This window comes from Geotrypetes seraphini, chromosome 1 (assembly GCF_902459505.1).
Source record: "Geotrypetes seraphini chromosome 1, aGeoSer1.1, whole genome shotgun sequence".
NCBI classification, from domain to species: Eukaryota; Metazoa; Chordata; class Amphibia; order Gymnophiona; family Dermophiidae; genus Geotrypetes; species Geotrypetes seraphini.
In genome coordinates, this window is record NC_047084.1 from 106,466,731 (window position 1) to 106,493,671 (window position 26,941).

At 44.7% G+C, this 26,941-nt stretch overlaps 1 protein-coding gene across 4 annotated transcripts in view; it reads left to right on the forward strand.

Moving 5' to 3' along the window:
• UBAP1 (ubiquitin associated protein 1) overlaps window positions 1-26,941 on the forward strand; it is a 154,750-nt gene that overhangs the window by 94,523 nt on the left and 33,286 nt on the right. For all 4 annotated transcript variants that reach the window (XM_033935406.1, XM_033935387.1, XM_033935415.1 and 1 more), the window contains exon 4: window positions 15,004-15,942. In XM_033935406.1, the coding sequence (XP_033791297.1) occupies window positions 15,004-15,942 (939 nt within the window). The remainder of the gene's footprint in view (window positions 1-15,003; window positions 15,943-26,941) is intronic.

Sequence of the window (26,941 nt, forward strand, 5' to 3'; positions counted from 1 at the left end):
TCTCTTCCTGGTGTCGTCTTCATCATCATGATTCAACTGGATCCCTGGAAAGTGGTCTTTCTTATTGCTCTCACTTCTGCCAGGAGGGTCAGTGAGTTACAAGCAGTAGCAGATCCATCCTTCACTGTTTTTCATCATGGCACAGTCGTTCTGCGTTTCTTCCACAAGTTGTCATTGAATTCCATCTTAATCATTACATTGCTCTACCACCGTTTTTCCCTCAGCCTTATTCTCATGCTGGAGTAATCGCTTTATATACTTTGAACTGTAAACGAACTTTGGCCTATTACATTGATCGGTCAAAGCCTCATCGAACATCTCCCCAACTGTTCATCTCTTTTCATCCTAATAAGTTGGGGCATTCTATTTCTAACAGAACGATTTCCCACTGGCTGGGCTGCCTGCATCTTGTTCTGCTATGCTCAGACTGGACTGGCACTGAAGAGTCATGTCACAGCCCCCAAATTAGAGCTATGGCAGCTTCTGTGGCTTTCCTCAGATCTACTCCTATTGAGGAACTCTGTACAACTGCCATCTTTGGTCCTTAGTTCATACCTTCACTTCTTACTGTTGTCTGGAGTCTTTTTCCAGACGAGATGGACACGTCGGCAATCTGTATTGTAAAAATTTGTTTTCTTAAGGCCAACTCTCCCGCCATCCCATTACTGTTAGCTTGGAGGTCATCCATACGTGAGAATGTGCTGCCTGCTTGTCCTGGGATAAAGCACAGTTACTTACAATAACAGGTGTTATCAAAGGACAGCAGGCAGATAATTCTCACAACCCACCCGCTTCTTAGCTGGCATATCTTAACTGAGGGATTGTGTGCCCTATGTCGGGCGGGAAGGCACTCGCGCATGCACGGTTTGGGTCATCACGAACTTTCTAAGATCTTAAAGTGGCGATGCACTTTTAAAAGTGGTTCGTACCGGGGCTCCGTCGGTGACGTCACCCATACGTGAAAATATCTGCCTGCTGTCCCTGGATAACACCTGTTACGGTAAGTAACTGTGCTAATCTGTTACTCAGAGGCCAAATAACAAAAAAATAAAATAATACCATACAATACAAATTGAAACACTGAATTCAAGTCCTATCATTGTAAAGAAAAGGCCAGCTGAACATATTAAATTTTAAAAGACATTTATTTATTTATTTAGATTTTTATCCCGTCCTCCCAGTAGCTCAATGGTTTACAAGTAAACATTCACAATGACCTAATGACTCTTCTTTCCTCAACTCCTTTGGTAAACTATTCCATAAAACTGGAATCAAATAGAAAAATGCGCAGTTTCTAGTTGAAGCAAGACGGGCTCTAGTGTGGCAGGAGTGTGTGGCGCAGTGGTTGAAGCTACAGCCTCAGCACCCTGGGGTTGTGGATTCAAACCCCGCGCTGCTCCTTGTGACCCTGGGCAAGTCACTTAATCCTCCAGAGCCCCAGGTACATTAGATAGATTGTGAGCCCGCTGGGACAGATAGGGAAAATGTTTGAGTACCTGATTGTAAAAACCGCTTAGATAACCTTGATAGGCGGTATATAAAATCCTAATAAACTTGATATTTGAGGTATAGCTACTCTATCATTCATTGATCTTAATAGTCATCTAGGGGCATGAAATAACACTAAATTTGAGAGATATGATGGTTGTAATTCAAATAATGCTTTATGAGCTAACATCAAAATCTTAAACTTGATCCTATATTCTATCTGTAACCAATGAAATTTCAAATATGCAATGAGACCTTCTGCTAAAATAGCATGACTTGGGTTAGATTATTTTACCAATATCCCATGCTCATAACTCTCCTTCCCCCTCGTGCCCACTATTCCTGACTGGAACTATCCTTTCTCTTTGTCCAGCAGCTCCCTCCTTCTCCTCTGTATTCCTGGTCTCTAAATATATGTCCAATCTCTGTTCTCCTGCAGCCAGCATCTGCTCTCCATCTTCCTATACCTATCATCTAATCCAGTGTTCTTCAACCGCCGGTCTGTAGAAATTTATGCCGGTCCACAGGGCCGGTACGTTCATCAGGCCCAAGACAGTGTTCTTCAGCCGCTGGTTCACGGTGCGATCAATGTGGCGTCTTTGGGCTGGCTCCCTGAGTGCTGCAGTGCACAAAGCCATGAGAAAAGGCTCCTATGTGCGTCCCGCACCTGAACCGGAAGCCTTCTCTCTAGTGTAGCAACGGCAGAGGGAAGGCTTCCAGATGAGGCGTGGGACACGCTTGAGGAGCCACTGCCCACAGTTTTGCGCACTGCAGCACTCAGGGAGCCTGCCCAAAGATGCCGCGTTGATTGCACCCTGGACCGGCTCAAAGATAACATCTGGGGGCAGGCCAGAAGGCAAGGTACAGCATGGAGGGAGAGAGACAATAACGGTAGGGGGAATGCTTTTATATTTTTATTTAGTGATTGATTTACCTCTGCTGTCTGTTCAGGAAAAAATGCATTTGTTTATTTTCCTCTGGGGTTGTACTGCTGGCAGAGTCTTGCATCTTAGGGTTTGTTTGTAAATATTAGGACTTTTAGATTTTGGTCCTGCATTTGCAGTGGTTATCTGTTTTATCCCAGGACAAGCAGGCAGCATATTCTTAACGCATGGGTGACGTCACCGATGGAGCCCCGGTACGGACACTTTTAACTAGAAAGTTCTAGTTGGCCGCACCGCGCATGCGCGAGTGCCTTCCCGCCCGACGGAGGAGTGCGTGGTCCCCAGTTTCGTTTCCGTGGAGCGAAGAAGACGCATGTGTTTTCAACGGCTGTTGAAAAATCTGATTTTTGCCTTCCCGCTCGCAAAATTTTCTTCGTTTTTGTTCTTTTCCCTTCGGGTTTCTTTTCCGTTCTAAAAAAAAAAACAAAAAAACTTCGCTTTTTCTTTTTTCTTTATTTTTCAGGCCGGCCCCGGCGGGGTCTGTTGCCACCATACAGGCCTCCGGTTTTGATTTTGCGGAGGCCATGTTTCCCTTCATGCCCCCTCAGCCGGGCTTTAAGAAGTGCCAGCGGTGTGCACGCCCGATCTCTCTCACTGACCCGCACAATTGGTGCCTACAGTGCCTGGGTCCAGAGCATCGGGCTGACACCTGCACCCGCTGTGCTACTCTTAAAAAACGTACATTAAAGAATAGACAGATCCAACAGAATATCCTTTTCAGTACCGGATCTGCCATGGAATCGACCGCGCCGTCGACGGCACCGCAAAAGTCGGCACCGACTACTTCGACGACGCCTGCGCCCTCCTGCCACAGCGGCGACGCCAGTCCTCCCGGCATCACGCCGACCCCGAAAATGCTCTGCCCCGATTTCGGTGAGTGCCTCGTCATCGGCCTCCTCATCGCCGGGGCATGGAGCGGCACCTATGGTACCGAAAAAGAAAAAAGCAGTACCGGTGCCTCCTCTGGACGACCGCATTGCGGCCATACTCCAAAGCCAATTGCAGGAGCAACTACAGCAACAACTCCAACACTTGTTGCCAGCAATATTGGCCCCACTCCTTCCGGTACCAGACCGGCCCGAGCCTCACACCATACCACCGGTGTCGACACCATCGGTACCGTTGAACACGTCCATGCCGGTGCTTGCGGCTGAACCACTCAATCCCCCCGTGCAACCACGCTCTGACGCCAACCCTCCCCGACGTCAAGACCGACACCGGTCCCCCCGAGACCAGGACCGGCACCGGTCTTCCTCCCCCGGTACCGTCTCGATGCGCTCTGGCAAATCTCTCTCTAAGACTCGCCACACTGAGCCATCCACACCGCCGTCCCGTCCTGCGCACACCGACGTCAGGGACCCGGACTTATGGGAAGAATCCCCACCCGGTACCGATGATGAGGCTTCATCAACGGACGAGGAACCCTCGATGGTCGATACCAGTTCCAAACCTGAACAGTCCTCATTCACTAAATTTCTAAGGGAAATGTTGGTGGCTCTTTCTATCCCATTGGAATCCGACTCTAAGATGTCCCAGGCTTTTCTTGACGCCTTAGACTTCGAACAACCCCCCAAATAATTTTTGAAGTTACCCGTCCACGACATCTTAAGGGAAACTTTTTACAAAAATTGGGAAAACTCTCTCACGGTACCGGGAGCCCCTCGAAAACTGGATAGTTTATACAGGGTCATCCCTATCCCGGGGTTCGACAAACCTCAACTGCCCCATGAATCCCTTCTAGTGGAGTCCACCTTAAAGAAAACCCAGGGCTCCAGTGTTTATGCCTCCACCCCTCCTGGCAGAGAGGGCAGAACGATGGATAAATTTGGCAAGCGCCTTTATCAGAATTCCATGCTTGCCAACAGGGCTAATAATTACACCTTCCACTTCTCCTTCTACATGAAGCATTTGGTGCAACAACTCTCCTCCTTACAAAAGTACATCCCTGAGCGTAAGGTCCCTGTTTTTCAACAACAAATTTCCAGTTTGCTCCAACTCCAGAAATTCATGGTACGCTCCATTTATGACTCTTTTGAGCTGACCTCTTGAGCATCTGCCATGGCTGTTGCCATGAGGCGCCTGGCCTGGCTGAGAGTTTCTGACCTCGACATTAATCACCAAGACCGCCTGGCTAACGCACCTTGTCTTGGTGATGAACTCTTCGGGGAGTCCCTGGACTCAACCACCCAGAAACTCTCGGCACACGAGACCAGGTGGGATACTCTGATAAAACCTAAGAAGAAGACTCCACCTGCTCGCCCCTACAGACAGCAGTCTTCCTACCAACGCAGGTTCTCGGCCAGACCTCTCAACCCGCCTCAACAACAACCTCGCCGACCTCGTCAACAGCATCAAACTCAGGCTCGCTCGCAGTCTCACCAACCAGCCAAGCCTCTCCCTCCGTCAAAACCATCTCAACCCTTTTGACTCTCTCTTCTCCAGGGCATAGCCAGTCTCCCACCATCATTGCCTCTTCCTCAGCCGATCGGAGGACGCCTTCAACTCTTTCTCAGCCGTTGGGAAGCCATCACATCAGACCTGTGGGTCCTCAACATCATTCGCCACGGCTACTCTCTCAACTTCCAGACTCTTCCACCAGACATCCTCCCATAGAGTCTGTTTCTCACTCCTCCCAATCCCTTCTCCTCCTGAGGGAGGTCCAATCCCTCCTTCTTCTCAATGCCATCGAAGAGGTACCCCCAGACCAAAGGGGTCAGGGATTCTACTCCCGCTACTTCCTGGTTCCCAAGAAGACAGGAGAGACTCTGGATCCTCCCACACTCCGCTCCATCTTTGCTCGGTGGGGCACTCCTCAGTTGGACCTCTTTGCAGCTCCTCACAACCATCAACTGCCCCTGTTCTGCTCCAGACTTTTCTCTCTCCATCGTCTGGCCCCGGATGCATTCCTGCTCGACTGGACGGTTCGGTTCCTCTATGCCTTCCCTCCACTGCCTCTGATGTTGCGGATGTTATTCAAACTCCGCAGGGACAAAGCCACCATGATTCTCATCGCCCCTCGGTGGCCTCGCCAACACTGGTTCTCCCTCCTGCTCCAGGGAGCCCATTCCTCTTCCTGTGTTTCCTACTCTACTTACACAGCAGCATCAGTCTCTACTACATCCCAATCTGTCCTCGCTCCACTTGACAGCTTGGTTTCTCTCGGGCTGACCTCTCCAGAGAATCTGTCTGAGCCTGTCCGTCGCATTTTGGATGCCTCCAGGAAACCGGCCACCCTCCAATGTTACCACCAGAAGTGGACCCGGTTCTCCTCTTGGTGTCTTCTGCATCACCACGATCCCACCTCATTGGCGGTGGAAACTGTACTGGACTATTTGCTCTCTCTGTCCGATGCTGGCCTCAAGTCTACCTCAATCAGAGTCCACCTCAGTGCCATCACTGCGTTTCATGAGCCTATCCTCGTAAAACCTCTTACGGCTCATCCTCTGGTTTCCCAGTTCATGAGAGGTCTCTTCAATGTCAAACCACCTCTGAAGCCTCCTCCAGTCGTCTGGGACCTGAATGTGGTTTTATCAGCCCTCATGAAACCTCCGTTTGAGCCTCTTGCCACTACTTCACTCAAATTTCTGACATGAAAGGTGCTTTTCCTCATTCCCATCACCTCTGCCAGGAGGGTTAGTGAGCTGCATGCCCTGGTTGCCGACCCACCTTTCACTGTTTTTCACCATGACAAGGTGGTTCTGCGTACCCATCCTAAATTCCTTCCCAAGGTGGTCTCGGACTTCCACCTCAACCAATCCATTGTGTTGCCTGTCTTTTTCCCTAAGCCCCATTCTCATCCTGGGGAACAGGCGCTACACACGCTGGACTGTAAGCGTACCCTTGCATACTACCTTCACTGTACCAGGGCTCACCGCTCGTCCCCTCAGCTCTTTTTGTCCTTCGACCCTAACCGTCTAGGTCGCCCTGTCTCTAAACGGACGCTTTCTAACTGGCTTGCTGCCTGCATTACGTTCTGTTATGCTCGGGCCGGTCTCTCACTGGAAGGTGCTGTCTCGGCCCACAGGGTCAGAGCTATGGCTGCTTCTGTGGCTTTCCTCCGTTCCACGCCCATCGAGGAAATCTGCAAGGCTGCCACTTGGTCCTCAGTTCACACGTTCACTACTCACTACTGTCTGGATACCTTCTCCAGACGGGATGGACACTTCGGCCAATCTGTGTTACATAATTTATTTTCCTAATGGCCAACCATCCCTCTTCCCTCTCTGTTAGCTTTGAGGTCACCCATGCGTTAAGAATATGCTGCCTGCTTGTCCTAGGATAAAGCACAGTTACTTACCGTAACAGGTGTTATCCAGGGACAGCAGGCAGATATTCTTACGTCCGACCCACCTCCCCGGGTTGGCTTCTTAGCTGGCTTATCTTAACTGGGGACCACGCACTCCTCCGTCGGGCGGGAAGGCACTCGCGCATGCGCGGTGCGGCCAACTAGAACTTTCTAGTTAAAAGTGTCCGTACCGGGGCTCCGTCGGTGACGTCACCCATGCGTTAAGAATATCTGCCTGCTGTCCCTGGATAACACCTGTTACGGTAAGTAACTGTGCTTTCTGGTAGGAATGAATGTTGAAAAGCATACAGTGTGCTTTGTGTATTTTAATTTTGTGGTTAATCATTATGTGTTATTAATACGATTATATTGTATGTGTGTATATATGAAAAATGGATGGGAAAAATGGTGTTACAATTAGTACTATTATGGGGGACGGGGTCTAGGGCGGAGATTGGGTGGAGATGGGCATGACTTAGCCCAGTGTTCTTCAACTGCAGGTCTGTGGACCAGTGCCGGTCCACAAAATAATTATTTTATTTCCGCCGGTCTATAGGTGTCAAAAGGTTGAAGAACACTGATCTAATCTGTCATTCAATGCCCACTTCCGATGTACTCTTTTCCTATCTCTCCCAACATCCAGCATACCCTGTTCAATTTATGCCCCATGTCAAATAATTCTCCTCCATCTCCTTACATTTCCAGTCTCTGTTTCCCCATATCTAACACCTTTTCCATTTATGTGCCCCATATCCTTTGACCCTGTGTTGAACATCTCCCTATGTCCCTATATATTTACCATCTCCTACCATGTCCTGTATTTTCATTTTAACTCCTTACATCATACTATGTCCAGAATTTCCTCTGTCTCAACTCCTGTTTCCATTTGCCTGTTATCTGATCTCTCCCAATGTTCAGCATCTGCACTCACCCTTCTCTCCCCAAGTCCAGCTTCTCCCAATTTCCTTCTCTGTCCATCTATCTTCCACCTCACTATAACCTTATCTCTAACATCTCCTTTTACAGCCCCCCACCTTGATCCAACATCTGCCTTTTGTGCACTTTTGACTCCTTCACACCCCAGAGTCTGACATCTCTCTTCTCCCCCCAACTCATAGTATGACATCTCTCCATCTTCTCTCCAATTTTTCAAAATCTCTCTTGCTCTCTTCTGCCCTGTGGTCAACATCCCTCCAACTCTTAATTCCTCTTGTCCAACATCTCTCTTTTCCTCTGCTTGGGGTCCAGTATTTCTCCATATTTCTTACCACTCCCCCTTACAGTTATCCAGCAAGTCTCTCTCTGAGAAAGAAGGAGAAGATAACTCGAGCACAGAGGGAGATTTCTCTCTCTCCACCCCTTCTGTGCATGGGTCAGTTCTCTCTCTCAACACCCTCCCGCTGCTGGGGATAGCTGCTGGGTTGTGAGGAAAGGAGAAACATTTCAGAGAGGGAGGGGGAGAGAGCGGAAGGGGAAGCATGGAAAGAGGAGGTTACACAACCCATGCACAGGATGGGTGAGTGTTTTGGGAGAGAATTGTCACGGGTATAGAGGGGATGTAAGAGAGAGGGAGGGGTTTGTTTCCCTACCTAGGGGGGATCAAGTTTAAGAGAGAAGATGATAAACATAACCCCCTCTGTGCCCAAGTTGGGTTGTTTAAACTTTCTATACTGCCTTTACTAATAAGCAGGCCAAAGCGGTGTACATAGTAAATAAAAAGGAAAGAGAATTCAGAAAAGGAATGCCATTTAAAATAGAGCAATCATCATTCAACAAAAGGATACAATTGCACTTAAACTAAAACATAATTATAATAAACTGAGGATACTAGAAAGTCTCCAAATGCTGTATAAAAGAGATGTGTTTTTAACTGAATCTTAAAATTTTTTCATGGATACTTTCTTATGGAGGGAGACTGGGAGAGCATTCCAAAGTAATGGCAAAATATATAAAAAATGCTCTATGATGGGTGGATTTCTGATGAACATATGAAGATGGAGGGATAAAAAGATGTTATCAGAAGATGTGCTAAGAGCAGTTAACGCAGCTGGTTTTAATAAAGATTTGGAGAAGTTCCTGGAGGAAAGGTCCATTGTCTGCTGTTGAGACACATGGGGAAAGCCACTGCTTGCCCTGGATCAGTAGCATGGAATGTTGCTAGTGTTTGGGGTTTTGTCAGATATTTGTGATCTGTATTGACCACCATGAAGACAAGATAAAGGGTTGAATGGACTGATCAAAACGTGTAGCCTTGAAAAGGCATCTAGCTGCTGTATTTTGTAATAATTGCAAACATTTCAGTTGATACTGAGGTAATCCTGCAAAAAACAGATTCTGTTGCAAAGACACAAGAGTTCTGTACTGGAGCTGTTGCTTCCCTGTAGTTATGAACTTTGCAGAAGAGTGTCACTTAACAATTCTCCCTGCAGTTTTTCCTTCTGCAAGCAAACTGAGAAGGTGTGTTCTGATCTGCTCTGCTTTCTTTTTATTATTTTTGGGTATTCTTGCCGTCTGTTCCCTTTTTTCCCTGTGTGTCTTTGGTGCTCGGAGGTTCCCTTCTTGGGCTTACTCCACTGGGGAAAGGATGCAGACCCATGTAGGTGGGTTCTCGCAGACCAGTGTCTCTTGAGTATCTGCAGAGCCAGCCTGCTTTGTGTTCCATCAGGAGCTTGGGGTCTTTTCCTCTGGGAGCTTGCTCACATGCTGATTCATCAGGGGCTTGAGCGTAGGCTGTGGGAGCCCTTATAACAATTCTCTGGGTATCGGGGAGCCGGCTGCAAATTTTCTCTCCCTGATGTGTCGCATGGATTTTCGAGAGTCTGAGTTCTTAGTTGGGGTCTGCCCGACTGGCAGCAATAAGATTTGTTCCTGGCACTTTGAGGCAGAAATTCTTTCCCTGCAAGCAGGCTGCTGCAAGCTGACAGTCACTAGAAGACACAGTGAGTACTCCTTTTTTCTATGAGGAAATTTTTTTTTAATTTGGTGGGGTGGGGGAGTGTCTGAAAAAGGCAGATTTGAGGATTTCTGAGTTAAAGTTGGGTTTCCCTACCTCCAAAACCCCTTTTATCCCACATGTGAGTGACATCATCCACAGAGCTCCGGTACGAACAAAGTGCATCACCACTTTAAGATTTCAGAAATTTCACAATAGCCTGCACCGCGCATGCATGAGTGCCTTCCTGCCCGACGTAGGTGTGTAGTTCCTCAGTTCTTAGTTTTCTGCGGAGCTAAAAAGTTGTGCTTCTCAATGTTCGTTAGAATTTTTTCCTTGCCTTCTCACTCTCGCGTTCTTGTTTTGTCCTGGTGGGGCCATGATGCATGTCTCAGCCATCGACTACAGAGTTCAATTTGGCTGAGGCGGTGTTCCCGTCAATGTCATGCCTGCTGACGGTATTTAAAAAGTACTTTCGGTGTTCACGCACTATATCTTTGATGGACCCTCACAGTTGGTGCCTCCAATGTTTGTGTTCAGAACACCGTGTCCCTAGTCGTGTACGCGTTGTTCTTCTCTTCAAAAGCATACCATCAAAAATCGTATTTTCCAACAAGAGAAGCTGTTCGGTGTCAACATGGACAGGGTTAAACCGACGACACCATCTACATCGAAGTTCCCGGTGTCGAAGACAATGACACCGCCACAGTCACCAGCATTGACTCTGGTGTTGCACCTTTCTCCATCGGATTAGCTGGCTAAGAAGCCACCGTCTTCCCAATCCGGGTCGCAGGTCTCGAAGGCATCAAGTCAATTCATGCCGACCAAGCGTAAATCCCTGCAGCGACTGGTTCCATTGTCAAGGGGTGCTTTGTCATTGGAGTCATCCTCTCCGGAACGTGTTGCAACACCAGTGGTACAGGCATCGAAGACACAGGTACCAGTGCTTTCTTTGAAGCAGAAGCTTAATTCTTTGCTTCGAGAGAAGCTTGGGGACCATTTCCAATTACTGCTCCTGACGCTCTCCTCTTCGATATCAGCCCAGCCTGAGTCTAACCTTGCTAGGACTTCCGGTACCTTTAATGCTCCATTGATGTGTCCAAGCAGTCTCAGTACCGCTCCAGTTAGACTACCCATGCAATGAAGCATCGTTCCTCCAGGCACCGCTCACTATAGATTCAATGTCGCTCATCATCTTCTAGACACTCTGACAAGAGTTTGATTAAGTCGGAGAAGGTCTCCCGCAAACGCAAGCATTCAGTGACCCCATCACTGGACCGACATGGCTTGAAGCGCAGGTTTCCTTCAGGACTCTGATCTTCAGGATGATTCGAATCCTGACCCGTCACCTTCCATTACTGATGCTGATGACTCTACGGCATTGAAGCCTCTGAGGCATTCTCCAGCTAGAGCTTCTTCTCCCACTGAAAAGCTTTCCTTTTCTCAATTTATTCGTCAATTGAGAAAGGATCTTTCAGTGAAGTTGGAAGCTGACTCCAAATATAGTAAAGAATTTCTGGAAACTTTGGATTTCGATCAGCTTCCTCGAGAGAGAATTTCATTACATGGCATTTTGAGTGAGACTCTTTACAAAAACTGGGAGTCCCCTCTTTCGGTTCCAGTGGCCCCTAAGAAGTTAGACTCTCTATACCAGGGGTGTCCAATGTCGGTCCTCGAGGGCCGCAATCCAGTCGGGTTTTCAGGATTTCCCCAATGAATATGCATGAGATCTATTTGCATGCACTGCTTTCAATGCATATTCATTGGGGAAATCCTGAAAACCCGACTGGATTGCGGCCCTCGAGGACCGACATTGGACACCCCTGCTCTATACAAAATAATATCTCTGCCTGGATTTGATAAGCCTCAATTCCTCCATCAATCCCTGGTGATGTAGTCTACTTTGAAGAAATCTACTCCATCCAAGGTTTACACATCGGTTACTACAGAAAGGGAGGGCCGTACTATGGACAGGTTTAGTCAGTGGCTCTACCAGAACATCATGTTGGCCAATAGAGCTGTCAACTACAATTTCTATTTCTCATGCTACTTGAAACATCTCATGAAACAGTTTCCTGCATATCAAAAATGTATCCCTTCTCGTAAGTTGAAAGGCTTTCAACATCTCGTGAGCACTGTCCTTCAGTTGAGGAAGTATTTGGTTCATTCAGCTTATGACATCTTTGATCTCACATTTAGGGCTGCTTCTATGTCTGTGGCCATGAGGAGGCTGGCATAGCTTAGAGTCTCTGATATGGATGGTAACCTCCAGGACAACGTCCCTTGCTTAGGGGATGAGCTTGTTGGGGATTGTACAGAAACTGCAACCCAAAAACTCACGGTTCATGAGACTCGATGGGACACCTTAGTTAAACCTACTAAGCCCTTTTCATCAAAACCTTTCAGGCCTTCTTCCTCTTATCAATGATGTTTTTCGGCTAAAGCTTCTGCCCCAGTAAGGTCTCAGCAGAAGAAACAGAAGCAGCAGTGTCCTCCCAAGGCCCAAACTGCTGCTCCTACCAAGTCAACTCAGTCTTTTTGACCTGTTGATGGAGAGAATAGATGTAATCCCTCTGCTTCAGCTTCTTCCTCAGCCAATCTGAGATCGTCTTCAGATCTATTGCTATCATTGGGAATTCATCACCTCTGATCTCTGGGTTCTAAAAATCATTCTGGAGGGTTACTCTCTTCATTTCATCTCCATCCCTCCAGATAATTCTCCAAAAGAGTCTACTTTCAACCCTCGCCAATCCTGTCTTCTTCAGGAGGTTCATTCCCTTCTTCTCCTCAGTGCCATAGAAGAAGTTCCTGTCGATCAACAGAACCAAGGATTTTACTCTCGCTATTTTCTAATAGCGAAGAAGATGAGAGGTCTCTGACAGATTTTAGATCTCGGAGCCCTCAAGAAGTTTTTGGTCAGAGAGAAATTTTGAATGCTGTCTCTGGCCACTCTATATCCTCTTCTGGCTCACAACGATTGGCTATGCTGTCGGGATCGCAATGAAACCTACACTCGTATCTCTTCACCCGGCTTCCAGGAAATATCTCAGATTTCAAATGGCACATCACCACTATCAATACATGGTCCTACCATTTGGCCTGGCTTCTTCTCCCAGAGTCTTCGCCAAGTGCCTGGTCTTGGTGGCAGCAGCCTTGAAGTTGCAGAGTCTTCAAGTCTTTCCCTATCTGGACGATTGGCTCAAAAGACCATTCCTCTCAGGATGTCGTTCTTGCAATGAATCGTACCATCATGTTTCTTCAGAACGTGAGTTTCGAGATCAACTTTCCCAAGTTACAACTTCCGTCTCAAAAGCTTCAGTTCATTGGAGCCCTTCTCGACATCACTCAGATAGTAACATAGTAGATGATGGCAGATAAAGACCCGAATGGTCCATCCAGTATGCCCAACTTGATTCAATTTAAATTTTTAAATTTTTTCTTCTTAGCTATTTCTGGGCAAGAATCCAAAGCTCTACCCGGTACTGTGCTTGGGTTCCTACTAGTGTTGCCCGATTCAGGAAAAAAAAATTCGATTCAATTCAGCCTATTGAATTGATTTTTCGATTCGATTTTCCTGCCCAATTTGGTGTTTTTTTCAAACATCCTGGTGGGTTTATTTTATAGCCTCTTCACCCCCTTTGCCGTCTCCTAACCACACTGGCGCTGTGGTGTAAACAAAATAAACAAAAAAGGCCTAAAAGGCCAACTCTCTCACCATCCCATTCTGGTTAGCTTGGAGGTCACCCACATGCGAGAATATGCTGCTTGCTTGTCCTGGGATAAAGCACAGTTACTTACCATAACGGGGTTACCCTGGGATAGTAGGCAGATATTCTCACAACCCACCTACCTCCCTTGATTGGCTTCTTAGCTGGCTTACTGAACTGAGGGACCGTGTGCTTACATCGGGCAGGAAGGCATGCGCGGTGCGGGCTATCGCAAACTTTCTGAAGTTTTAAAATGCCAATGCACTTTTAAAGAGTCCATACCGGGGCTCCATTGGTGATGTTACCCACATATGAGAATATCTGCCTACTGTCCCTGGATAACACCTGTTATGGTAAGTATCTGTGCTTTATGATAGTGTTTTTGGTTGTCATAGTCTCTTGAGTGTTTCTCTGTGCACAGTACCTTCATTTCTTCCGAAAGTAGTTTCTGCCTTCCATGTCCGTTACGAGCTTCATTTATCTGCTTTCCCCTACGGGTTCAACAAAGCAAGACAGACTTTCTTGAAGCCTGGATGTGCGCATAGCCCTGTTTATCTGTTTGAAGGGGACTAATGATCATCTTTTCATGCAGACCAGCCACTCAAGACATGGCAAGTCAGCTTCCAAGGCTTCCATTGCCAGATTTGCATAGCAATCTCATTTTCCTACATTGCCTGTGGGAAACGGCCACCTATCTCTCTCGCAATGCATTCGACAAGAGATGTAGCGACTTCCCGGGTAGAGTACCGGGCTGTCTCACCTGATGAAATTTGTAGAGCAGTTACTTTGGCTACTCTTCACACTTTTAAGAAGTTCTACAGCGTGGATGTGGCTCAAGAGGATGCGGCTTTTGGGTCCTAAGTTCTGTGGGCAAGTTCATCTGTCCTTCCTTAGACATCTGGCAGTTCTTTGGTACGTCAGCTAAAGAACAGACTCCTGTGTATATGTAACAGAATGAAAGATTAGGTTCTTACCTCGATTAATCTTGCTTCTGTTAATATACACAGGATCCATACAGCCCACCCTGTGCGGACTTTGATTCACCTGATTTCTACCTTGGACATTGCCAGTGTCCATCTCGGGACCTCTTCTCCTGTATCGATGATTTAGCAGTGACAAAACTACAGAAACATGAGGGCTCATATCCCCTTTTTCCTTTGGAGGGGAAGGGGGTGTTTATGGTTCCTGCTGTTTGCTCTTAGCAGGTTGGTTCCTAGCTACTCTTGTGTGTACTTTATTGTTCAATGTTACTTTATCTGTTTATTATCCATTGTTAGTTTATTTAGAGCAGAACAGAATATGTTTGTTGCCGGGGAAGCTCCCTTCCCTTTCCCCTCCTTTCTTCTGTTTCAGTGGAGTTAAATTGCTTTAGTACTAACTGAAGAGGAAGCTGTTCTCCATTGCAGAAGGGGATGAGTTCAAGATCTTAAAGTAATGCCCTTCTATAGATTTGCGGTTAGTGGGAATCGACAGCTAAAGTACAGACTCCTATATATATTAAGATTATCAAGGTAAGAACCTAATGTTTTGTTCTGCGTGTATCTGAAATACAAGACTGTAAACCATAGTAGATGAAAAGTGTTTTGGAAATGGTCATTGTCTTTATTTAAAAGCTGTCTGTTTTCACCTCTTGTTTTTATTCTGCAGTATGACTTTTCTTTGGAAAAGAAAACATTAAAATGGGCTGAAGAGATTCAGCAGATTCAAGAGGCCCAGAGAGAGGCAGAGTTAAAAGCTGAAGCAGCTCTAGCAGATGCCGACATCAGCTCACAAAGCAACCCTGAGGGTGATGAGATGGTTTTTTCCAATGGCTGCGACCCAGCAGCTATGCCACCTCCAATTAACCCTGTACTTGCCAGCTTACAGCATAACAATATTCTGACCCCAACTCCAGCCAATGCCAGTGCCATAAAGCAGAAGACCAAGAGCCCAATTCAAATCAAGGCTGACTTCAACCCAGCAGATTTTGAAAGTGAGGAAGACCCGTTTGATAAACTGGAATTAAAAACAATTGATGAAAAGGAAGAGTTAAAGAATATTCTCGACATCCATATTCAGCCTATTTCAAATTCAGTATTGGACAAAAAACTACCCAAAGTAGAGCCCACAGTGGTGCCAGAGTCTTCATTAAAAGATGAGGATGTTTTGGCTTCTATGGAAGGAACTACCATACACTTCAAGCCCCATCACAAACCCAATGGCTTTATCACTTTACCACAGTTAGAAAACTGTGAAAAGCTGCCTCTGTCTTCCAAATTGTCTCTCTCCCCCATTATGACTGTCAGCAATATCAAATCTCTCTCCTTTCCAAAACTGGATTCAGATGACAGTGATTCAAAATCAGCCAAGCGTGCAAGCACTTTTCACAGCACTACCTGCCTCTCAAATGGCACTGTTCTTAGCCCCTTAAAGACCTGCACCCAGAGCAATGTTAGTGAACTCAATGGACATCAACTGCTAGGTTTGTCTGCTTTACATTTGGATAATGTAATGGGAGTTTCAACGCTGTCCTCTTCTAGCATGCCTATTGTATCAAAAACACCTTCTACAGAAGAATTATCATTCCCTCAAAATACAGCAACAACGGTAAGGCATTAGGGCTATAGAAGGTCAGAGCTTTGGGAGCTAAGAGACATGAGGTACAATTTTGTTTTGTCACCATCTATTTAAATAAAGTACAGTCTTGGACATTTATGGCTTGTTGTAGGTAAGGTTCTATCTAATTTGAATTACCTAAGTATCACTTATCTGACCTTCTGGATTATTCAACATACCCCGGTAATATTGCAGCATTGTTGTTGTTGCTGATTTTTTTTTCTCTTTCCTGGCATCACTTTTAATTAAAAGGCAGCAGTGCCTAGATAAGATTCTTGGACACATTTAAGTTTTAAACTTTTTTTTTTTTTTTTTTTTACTGCAACTACATGTTCAGTATTTTTTATTTCCAATAATATATCGGCCCCATGTACATCGGATAATCGAGACTCTACTGTAGTTTGTTTTATTTTACTTTTGGTGTTCCAGTGCCTCTGTTGGTCCTGGAGAAAACTACTTTGCATACTCGTCTGTAAGTTGAGGATTTTGAAATCAAAATTTCCATCAATAAACCAGGGTTGTCTTTAAGACGCTTATTATCAGTGCTATAGCACTCTTGCTATTGTTATCTTTATAGTAGCAGGGTAGATACAATCTGGCTGTATTGAATTTGTTTTACAGGGCAAAGCCAGGGCTATGTATGCCCTGGTGTGGAAAGAATTCAGTGCTCAAAGAGAAGTGGTTTGGAAGAGATGTTTAAGTGAGACTGGGGAATGATAAATATTTATACTAGTAGTACTGATTAAAAATGTAAATGTTCTGGCTGACTGAAACTTTGTGCTGAGCATGTACATTGAGAGGAGGGCATGCCTGTGGGAAATTTGCTTGATGATAACCAGGAGTCTTGAAGATGGCTAAAAATCATTTGATTGGTTGATGGCTCAAACAGTTTTTTCTTTTCTTAAAATCTTTTTATTATAACAACTTTCTTATTACAATCAAGCAGAATAATTACAACTTGAATAGATCAATGAAACATAAAAGAAACATCTTAAATTAGGAAAAACAATTATTTAGATATTTAGTCCACAATATTTTGAGAAGATCAACATGAAATAAAATCAAATGAAATGTCACACACAACAAGAAAGTGGCTTTGTTCTGAATTACCTACATCCGGTTTAGCAAGTTATACATTATTGGCTACAGATGTTTTCCTTTCTCTTAATTCAATAAATTCTAACAGCTGTTTGGGTTCAAAAAATAAAAAATTCATAGTTTGATAGGTAATAAAACATTTCACATGAAATTTTAACAGTAAAGTTCCACCCAAAGCAAGGATTCTTGGCCTTAATGCCAAGAACTCTTTTCTCCGCTTCTGGGACTTTTGAGCCATATCAGGAAATATACAAATTTTGGCCCCAAAGAACTGGTCATTTAAATGACGAAAATACAAACGCAGAATATATTCACGATCACTTTCCAAAGCTAATGTAACTAATAGGGTTCTCCTTTCAATTACCACCTCAAGTGAACTCTCTAAGAAGGTTGTCAAATCCAGATCCCCACCCCCCCTTTATCTCCTAAGACCTCATTAGGAGTAGAAGCCTCCCCAGAGTTTTTTTTAACTGTAAATAATTAATTCTAACTATAGAAGATAAATTGTCAGGTGGGATACATAATATTTCCTTAAGGTATTTCCTAACCATCTCAATAGGAGAGATCACCGGAGATTTAGGAAAATTCAAAAGTCTAAAATTGTTCTTCCGCAGCTGATTTTCAAAGCTTTCCATTTTTCTAGCCATATAATTTCTTTCTTTTAACAGCCCAAACTCTACTTGTTTCATTTCGGAGAGCTTTGTCTCCTGTTTCCCAAGTTTTTCTTTCATTAGCGCAATATCTACCCCCTGTTGCTCAACTTTGGAGAAGACTGATCCATAGTTAGTAGATAAAGTGGAAAAAGATAATTTGAGATTAGCATCCATAACCAATATAGCTTGCCATAGTGCCTCCATATCAATTTTTGCGGGTTTCTCCAGCACTCCAAATTGTATGTTAGTCCCTCCCGAACCATCTCTCACCTCAGACCCGGTGTGAAGCTGTTGATCCTCTTCCAGCTCTCCCCCTTCCAGCTGGGCTCCCTCCAAAGCTGAGCAGTGAAGATTCCAGTCTAAGAAACGACGCTTCCAGCTCTCCCTCCACCGGTGTACTTCTGGGTTGGAGCGATATCATCCGCTGCTCAGGGCTCAGTGATGCCCTTTCTGCCTGCATGGGGTTGCCCAAAAGAGCCAGGCTTCCCCCCAAAGTAGGGAGTGCAAACTTGCCTGAGCGGGAGAATGCCTCCGTTATCGTAGCCTGCACCATCCGCTGCTGGGATGCCAGCACTGCCAGAGGGACAATGCGGGTCGCTCCCTTTCTCTTCCCAATATCCTCAGGTAAAGGAAGACTGCTCAGCAGGGTTGTTGTGGCTCAATAGCAGAGCCTCCTCTTAGGCGTCCGCTTCCAACGCCATCTCTGATCGTCTCTCAAACAGTTTTTTCAAAGAGGAAATTTAGCTAAGATGGTGGAAAGAGTTGGTGACTGAAATTCTGATTTTATTTTTTTGTTTTGGTTAAAGAAAGGCAGGAGTGTGTATGTGTGTGCTAAGAACACTGATTCCTGAATAAAACATACTCCTTGGATAAAAAGGGTGACTAATTTGTGAAAATACACTTTGCTTTAGTAAACTAGCCAAAGTTTGAGTTCAGAGACTTATAAGTGAGAGATAAACATATGTACTGTGTGTGGGAAGGAGGCACAAAGGGCAAGCTGGATCTATGTGTGTGGGGGTGTTTAGCAAGAGTACATGCTAGATCTCTGTGGTGGGATATGAGTAAAGCAAGGAGGAGGACATACTGGCTGGGGAGGGTTGTAAATGGGGCAGGGAGGAGTGTGTGTCAGGGACAAAGACCTGCTGGCTTGGGAGGGAAGGTCAAATTTATCTGTGTGTCAACTTATACATGGGTCATACCAGTTTTGGACACAGCAAACCAAAGGAAGCAAAGGCAAGGGAGATACTGTGTCTTAAACAACCAACACAGTATCTTTATTTAAAAAAAAGTCCCTAGGGATATTTTATTGTTAAAATGTATATTAGTAAAATGTCCCAACAAGGATTGACAAATGCCTTCATCAGGGGATACCCGGGCGTTGGTCACAAAGGTATATGGATAGTTGAGCGGGAACCACTTAGAGCCTAGCAAACAAGTGTGTTCTTACGAGGCAAGTACTCTTTGCTTGTTTTGCTCTCATACCAGTTTTGGCCATTTTTAGACATAAAACTGCCCTCAACTTATATGTGAGATTGATTTATAGACAAGTGTATAAGGTAAGTCCTTAAGAGAGCAACAGGATCAAAAGTCCTCACAACTGGGTGACAACATCAAATGGAGTCCATATGGGAAAAGGTTAATACAGCTTTTCTAAAACTTCTCTGGCACTACTGCTCATGTGCATGATTCTGTTGCATGGCATCTCCTCAGCGGAGCTGGTTACAAACGGTCAATTTTTCTTTTATTTTCTTGTGGTTTTACAGGTGAGTATATACTTTTTTTCCTTAGGCCCTATCTTGTTCCCTCCCCACACCCCAACACCTTTTCTGCGTTTGCTTCCAGTTGCGCCATTTTGGTGCTGCTTGGCTTGGCCAGGTCGTTTTGGTTTGTTTTTTTTTTTCAAATTTGAGTCTCTTATTTTGCTGCAGTTAACAAAAATCAGACTATAACAGCTTTAACAAATTAGAAATGACTTCCAAAACCTGTTGAATGCATTTTTTCCTAAAATGTTTATACCAGAAACAGTCATCCTTTTATAGATAGCTATAGGATATATGAAATATTTTGCACTGAAGGGCATTTATTGGTAAGGTACGGTATATGATATATTCAGTGAAAAAAACATTGTTGACTAGAATTCTAGAAAATAAAAACTTGCATTTATCCAGAGAGAGGTTTTACATACTTAACGATTTTCCCTGTCACCTGGAATGCGCTTCCAGAGGGTAATAGGACAGTGTATGGTATTGGGGTTCAAGAAGGGATTAGATAACTTCCTGAAGGAAAAGGGGATAGAAGGATATAGATAGAGGATTACTATACAGGTCCTGGACCTGATGGGCCGCCGTGTGAGCAGACTGCTGGGCACGATGGACCTCTGGTCTGACCCAGCAGAGGCACTGCTTATGTTCTTAATCCAGACGGTACAGTTTAGGGGGTGAAGAACTTATGTGCACCATAAAAGAGAGGGACTTGGTGTGATTGTATGTGGTGATCTTAAGGTAGCCAAACAGACTGAAAAAGTGATGGCGAAAGCTAGAAGGATGATAGGGTGCATAGGAAGAGGTATGGCCAGTAGGAAAAAGGAGGTATTAATGCCCCTGTATAAGACTTTGGTGAGACCTCATTTAGAATATTGTGTACAATTCAGGAGGCCGCACCTTCAAAAAGATATAAAAAGTATGGAGTCAGTGCAGAGGAAGGCTACTAAAATGACATATGGGGACAGACTTAATGATCTCAATCTGTATACTTTGTAGGAAAAGCAGGAGAATAGAGATATGATAGACGTTTACATATCTACTTGAAGTAAATGCGCATGAGTCGAGTCTTTCATTTGAAAGGAAGCTCTGGAATGAGAGGGCATAGGATGAAGTTAAGAGGTAATAGGTTCAAGAGTAATCTAAGAAAATACTTTTTTACAGAAAGAGTGGAAAACCAAATTATGTTCAAATATTTTTATTGAGCACAATAAGAAAACCAAGCAAATACACAAGACAAAACGCAAACAAGCTCAAATTTTTGTGTTACAAAACCCCTCCCCCACACCACTTCCCCCTTTCATAGGACCACTCCTCCCCCCAAACAAATTCCCCCATTTATCCCCCCAGGACCTCCTTCCAAGTACAACACCAACATAGGCAATGATATTATACAAAATGATACAGGCATACCAACTGTAACATAGTGATACAGATAAACATGGAATCAATAGTTAAGCAAGCGGCTGCGAGCCAAGGGAGTCATAGTAAACATAGAAACATAGAGTATGACGGCAGAAAAGGGCCGTCGGCCCAACAAGTCTGCCCACTCAAAGAACCCTCCCCCTAAAAGAACCCTCCCCTTAAGCATTTCCCCGGAGTGTACCCACATGTTTATCCCATCGTCTCTTGAAGTCGAGCACGTTGTTGGCCTCGACAACCTGACGTGGAAGACCATTCCAATGATCAACCACCCTTCGGTGAAGAAGTATTTCCTGATGTCCAAAAGTCCGTCACATCTCTTCGTTCCCACATCAGGAGGGTAATCATCCGGCACTTCACCCTCAAGCCATTTCAGCAAGATACATTTCAGGGCAATAAGGACAGTCCACTTGAGGAAAGCAGCAGCCCCTCTTTGAGGGTAATAATGGGGAACAGCTCCAAATAAGAGTAAAAGAGAGCGTTGAATGGTAATGTTCCAAATGCTCTCTACAAAATGAAAGATGACATTCCGAAAGGATCAAATATTAGGGCAAGTCCAGAACATATGTCCAAAGCCCGCTTTGGGGGCCTGGCATCGAAAACAAGCAGCTGTCTCATGAAACCCAGAAAGATAAGCCCTCTTAGGAGAAATGTACAAACGGAAGACCATCTTATAATGTTTCTCCCAAAAGGTGGTATATTTACGAAAGGCAGGCAATCTACAGACAGCCTGCAAAAGCACATCATCGGGTAACTCTACAGCAAGGTCCCGAGCCCAAGCATCCCGCAATTTAGAATGATCAAACAAGGGGGACACATCCTTCAAATGGCGATAATGAAATTTAAGGGGCATAGGGAGCTGGGAACCAATGGTAAAAGCTGTAGACAACATCTCTTGGCAAGAAGCCTTCAAAGAACCGGAAGGTAAGGAATTAATATAATGTTGAATTTGCATATAAGCATAATAATCAGTGGGCAGGAGATCAAATTCTCCCTGCAACTGTGCAAAAGACTTAATTTTCCCATCATCATCAACCAATTGAAACACATAATGAATGCCCCTTGTTTCCCACTGAGCAAAACTCAGCCCATCCACCCCAGGAAGAAAGGAGCTATTAAATCGGATAGGCAGAAAGGGAGTTATGGAAGCAGAAATAGAGTTTGGATGGTGTAGCACCCTGCTAGAGAGAGGCTCAGGCAAAGGAGAGTAAAACCAAATTATAACCTAGAGATCCCTCCATGGCTTTCACCCCCTCTCAATACTTGTTCCAACTGTTTCTTGTAACTGTAGCTCTGTTTAGGCCTATGCCTAACCAAATCACATATTCACTGAAATATTTCCTTTAGCCCATATTCCTCTGCTAGGTCTGCAAAGGGCACCAGCTATCCATCATCTTGTAAATGATCCATCAAGCTAAGCCCCTTTCCTGCCTATCTCTTATAAGCAGGGGTTGAATACTTAATTTCTTATTCAATGTACTCAAGGAACATACTATTATCCTAGGACAAGCAGGCAGCATATTCTCACAGATGGGTGACATCCACGGAGCTTGGTACGGACAGTGCAAAAGTGTACTGTCACTTTAACTTTCTAGAAGTTTCAAGACTGCCCATACCGCGCATGTGTGAATGCCTTCCTGCCCGACATCAGTTTGCGGGACCATCAGCTCTTAGTTTTTCGCAGAGCTAAGACATGGGTTGTTGGAGTCTCTCCAATTGTGCTATTTTTTTTCTTTTTTTGTACCATCCTGTATCAATTACTTTATTTTCTCTGAGTTTTGCTCAAAATTTTTATTTTTTCATTTTCAGGCCTTCATTCCCCCTTCAGCCAGTTTTCTAGCCAGTAGCATTGACTGTTTTTCAGCCACAAATTTACTCCACCATCGGAGAAAAAATTGATTCCATTAATCTCGCATTAGCGGTTTTTCCCTCAAAGTCAGTCTTTTACTGGCTTCAAGAAATGTTCTCGGTGCAATAGGGCCATATCAGTCATTGATCTCCACAATTGCTGTCTTCAGTACCTTGGTCCTGAGCACCGGGTAGACTCTTGTTGATATTGTTCAAAAGTTACAAAAATGTTCTTTGAAGGCTTGATGTCTGCAACAGGAGAAACTTTTTGGACCCCAAGAATCATCACAGATGTCCTCAACACCCGATGTTGACATCACGTTGAAGTTAGCACCACAATTGCTGCATCATTCGGTGTCAGCTGCCTCGGTACTGATGCCAACACTATCCAGTAAACAGGCTAAGAAGGATTCCCATGCTTGCCTTGCAAAATGACGCTGGCATTTCTAGTATCGAATAAGTCTCGCTCTCCATCGTTACAGGAAGATTCACCTCTGAGACGTGCCTCGACATTGAAGTCACCAGCCTCCACACCCTGTACCATTGGTACTATCCATGGTACCGCATCCTTTCAGTTGGTGTCAACTTCAAGAGCTGCTTCAACAGGCGATAGCAGCGATGCTTCAAGACCAATCAAAGCCAACTGTTGCACCAACTCTGGTACTGGTCCACCCCGAGCATGGCTTAAAGGCCTCAGGGTACCGCATCTGTCTCTTCAATGCAAATCCAGGTCCCAATATCAGAGTACTTCCCCCCTCATCGATGTTGGATCGACACCAAAGGAGACTTAAGAGTTCATCCCGATGCTATCAGGAGCAATGTAGCCCCATACTGTACAGCGTCATGCTCCTTTTGGAGGAACATAGAAACATGACAGCAGATAAAAGCCAAATGACCCATCTAATCTGCCCATCCACAGTAACCATTATTTCTTTCTCTCTGAGAGATCCCACGTGCCTATCCCAGACCCTCTTGAATTCAGACACAGTTTCTGTTTCCACCTCCTCTTCCAGGAGACTGTTCCACGCATCTATCACCCTTTCTGTAAAAATGTATTCCTCACATTACTCCGGAGCCTATCACCTCTTAACTTCATCCTATGCCCTCTCATTGCAGAGTTTCCTTTTACATCTCCAGTTTTACAACAGAAGGCCTCCAATTTGTCTCTTCAAGATTTCCCTGATCCACCGGAAGCCTAAGGACTTGGATACATCTCCTCCACCTAGACGTAGATCACCACCAGAGAGCCTTTCCTTTACCATGTTCATAAGGCAAATGGGTCAAGCTGTTTCTGTGCATTTGGAATCTGAACCAGAACCAAGAGCTTTTGATGCACTTGACTTTGAGTAACTCCCGAGGGAATGTTTAAAACGCCAATTCATGACCTCATAAGGGACTTCATGTTGAAAAACTGAGACTCCCTGCATATACCAGTGGTTCCTTCCAAATTGTATTCCCTTTACAGGGTGCATTTATGCCCTGGCTTTAATAGGCCACATTTGCAACATCAGTCTCTTGTGGATGAATCTGTTTTGAAGACGTCATCCAGTTCCAGATCATATGCCACTGCACCTCTATATGGGCAGTCATACTTCGGATAAGTTTGATCCAAGTTTATTATAAATTTGATAACGCTTATCAAAATACTAAGCGTGTTACAGCAATAAAATAGGGATAAAATAATAAAAGCATCATTCGTGACTATGAGAAACTTAAGACAAATCCGAAAATTCTTCGACAAGAAACAATTCCAACTTGTGGTACAATCTCTTATCCTGGGACTAATTGACTACTGCAACATACTGTACCTCCCTTGCCCTGATAAAGCAATTACAAACAAAACAAAATACAGCCTTAAGACTCATCTACTCATTGAAAAAATATGACCACATCACAGAAGCATACCACAACTCACACTGGCTCCCAATACAAGCAAGAATACACTTCAAATTCTACTGCCTACTTTTTAATGGAGAAAGCCCATCCTACTGGAACAACCGACTAACTCAATCCACCTCAACCAGACACAGGAGAACCCACTCACTATTCACACACCCACCAACCAAAAATGTCAAACGAAGAAAACTATATGACAATCTAATGGCCTCCAAATCAGCAAAACTAGACAGACAAATCACCAATCTACTGTCCTCAACCACGGGCTACAAAACCTTCAAAAAAGAAACTAAAACCCTACTTTTCAAAAAATGCATAAAACTTATTTAACACAACCAGTTCCCAATCTCCACCCATCACACCCACTACCCCTTGTTTCTAATTACCCAACATATATCGCTCAAATTCCTGACAATTCTTATATAACTCCTATGTAATTCCTATGACAATTCTTATGTAAAGTTACAATTCTTGTAACTCCGGATAAATCTTATGTAATCCGCCTTGAACCGCAAGGTATTGGCGGAATAGAAATCACTAATGTAATGTAATAATAATAATAACTTTATTTTTGTATACCGCAATACCACAAAACAGTTCAGAGCAGTTTACAGGAGAAGAGACTGTACATATACAGCGAAGTTACAGAGTATCAGAAAACAGTTCAGAGTAGTTTACAGGCGATAAGAACTGTATTTATGCAATGAAGGTACAGAGAATTAGTTATCAAGTGTATGGTATAAATGTAATGTAATAAGAACAGATAAAAATAGAATTAAAAACAACAATATTAAACAGACGAAATATATTAAGACAAGACACAAAAGTGTAGTAAAACAAAAGGATAGTGGGGAGAATTCATTAAATATAGAAAAGAAAACATGGGAAAAAACAAGGACTAAGGGGTTCAATAAGAAAAGAATCCTATATAATAAAAGATTAGTGGCGCATGCGCTTTTAAAAAAGCTGATTACTGCGGCCGTGGTGTGTGATCCGTGGCCGTGTTCCATTTTAGAACCTGGCCAATGATCACTCTGTCCACGCCCCTCCTCCCGCTCTCACCAACCCGAAGGAAGCTCAGCAGACCTCCCGCCCTCACCTCACCAAGCTGGACCATACCTCCCGCCCTCGCTCACCGCCGCTGCCGCTGATCATCCTCTTCGGGGCAGCCTGCGATCGTGGCTGGCTTTGGCGGGCCTCGCGGGCCTCTTTCCGGCCTCGGTGGCACGTTCCCTCTGACGCACGGGATCGCTTCGGGGGGAGCGTGCTTCCGGTTTGGGGAGCAGCCTGTGAAGTTCGCTGGGGCCGGCCAACACAATCATGGCCTGCTTTGAAGAGGAGCAGGCCAGGTAAGCAGGGGGATTAATTCAGGGGGCCAGAGGGAGAGGGAAAGGGGCCATGGAGAGATAGGGAGAGGGGAAGGGGGCTGCTTTGGGGGGGAGGTGTGCTGGGGACAGACAGTTTTACTCTGGGGGGAAGACAGAAGGGGCCATGGAGAGACAGGGATAAGGAAAGGGGGCTGCTTTGGGGGAGGGGTGTGCTAGGGGGAGACAGAAGGGGCCATGGAGAGACAGGGAGAGGGAAAGGGGGCTGCTTTGGGGGAGGGGTGTGCTGGGGGCAGACAGCTTTGCTCGGGGGGGGGAGACAGGACACAGACAGCAGCCAAGGAGAGAGAGATAAAGAAACACAGACAGACAGACACTCTATTCTAGCATCTGTTAATGTAACAGGCTTAAAGACTAGTAGTAGCATAATTAGCCAAAAGCATCAATGAATAAAAAGCTTTTTAAAACTCATTTAAGTTTATCTAAATTCTGCTCTGCCCCAAGATAAGTGGGTAATGCATTTCAGAGTGTGGGTACGGTAACTGAGAATATTGTTGTTCTACGGGTATTTATTATTTTTAAAGAAGGAACCCAAAGTAGATGCTGTCCAGAGGATCTTAAGGATCTATTAGATTCATAAGGCATAAGATTTGTATCGAGGAATGCTGGTTCTTTAGTTTTAAGGGTTTTGAATATTAAAAGGGTAATCTTGTAAGTTATCCTGTATTGGACTGGAAGCCAATGGGCTTTTTTTTAAAAGAGGGGTAACATGTTTGAATTTTCCAGAGTTTGTAATCACTTTGGCTGTATTTTGTATTAACTGTAAGTGCCTGATATCTTTCTGACAGATTCCCTGATATAAGGAGTTACAATAATCTATTTTCAAAATGATTAGTGAATGAATTCAAATATTAATTGATGATGTTTCCAGAATTTTTGCCAAAGATAATCATTCTAAGTCTCTATAAAAGCAGCTTCTAACCACAGG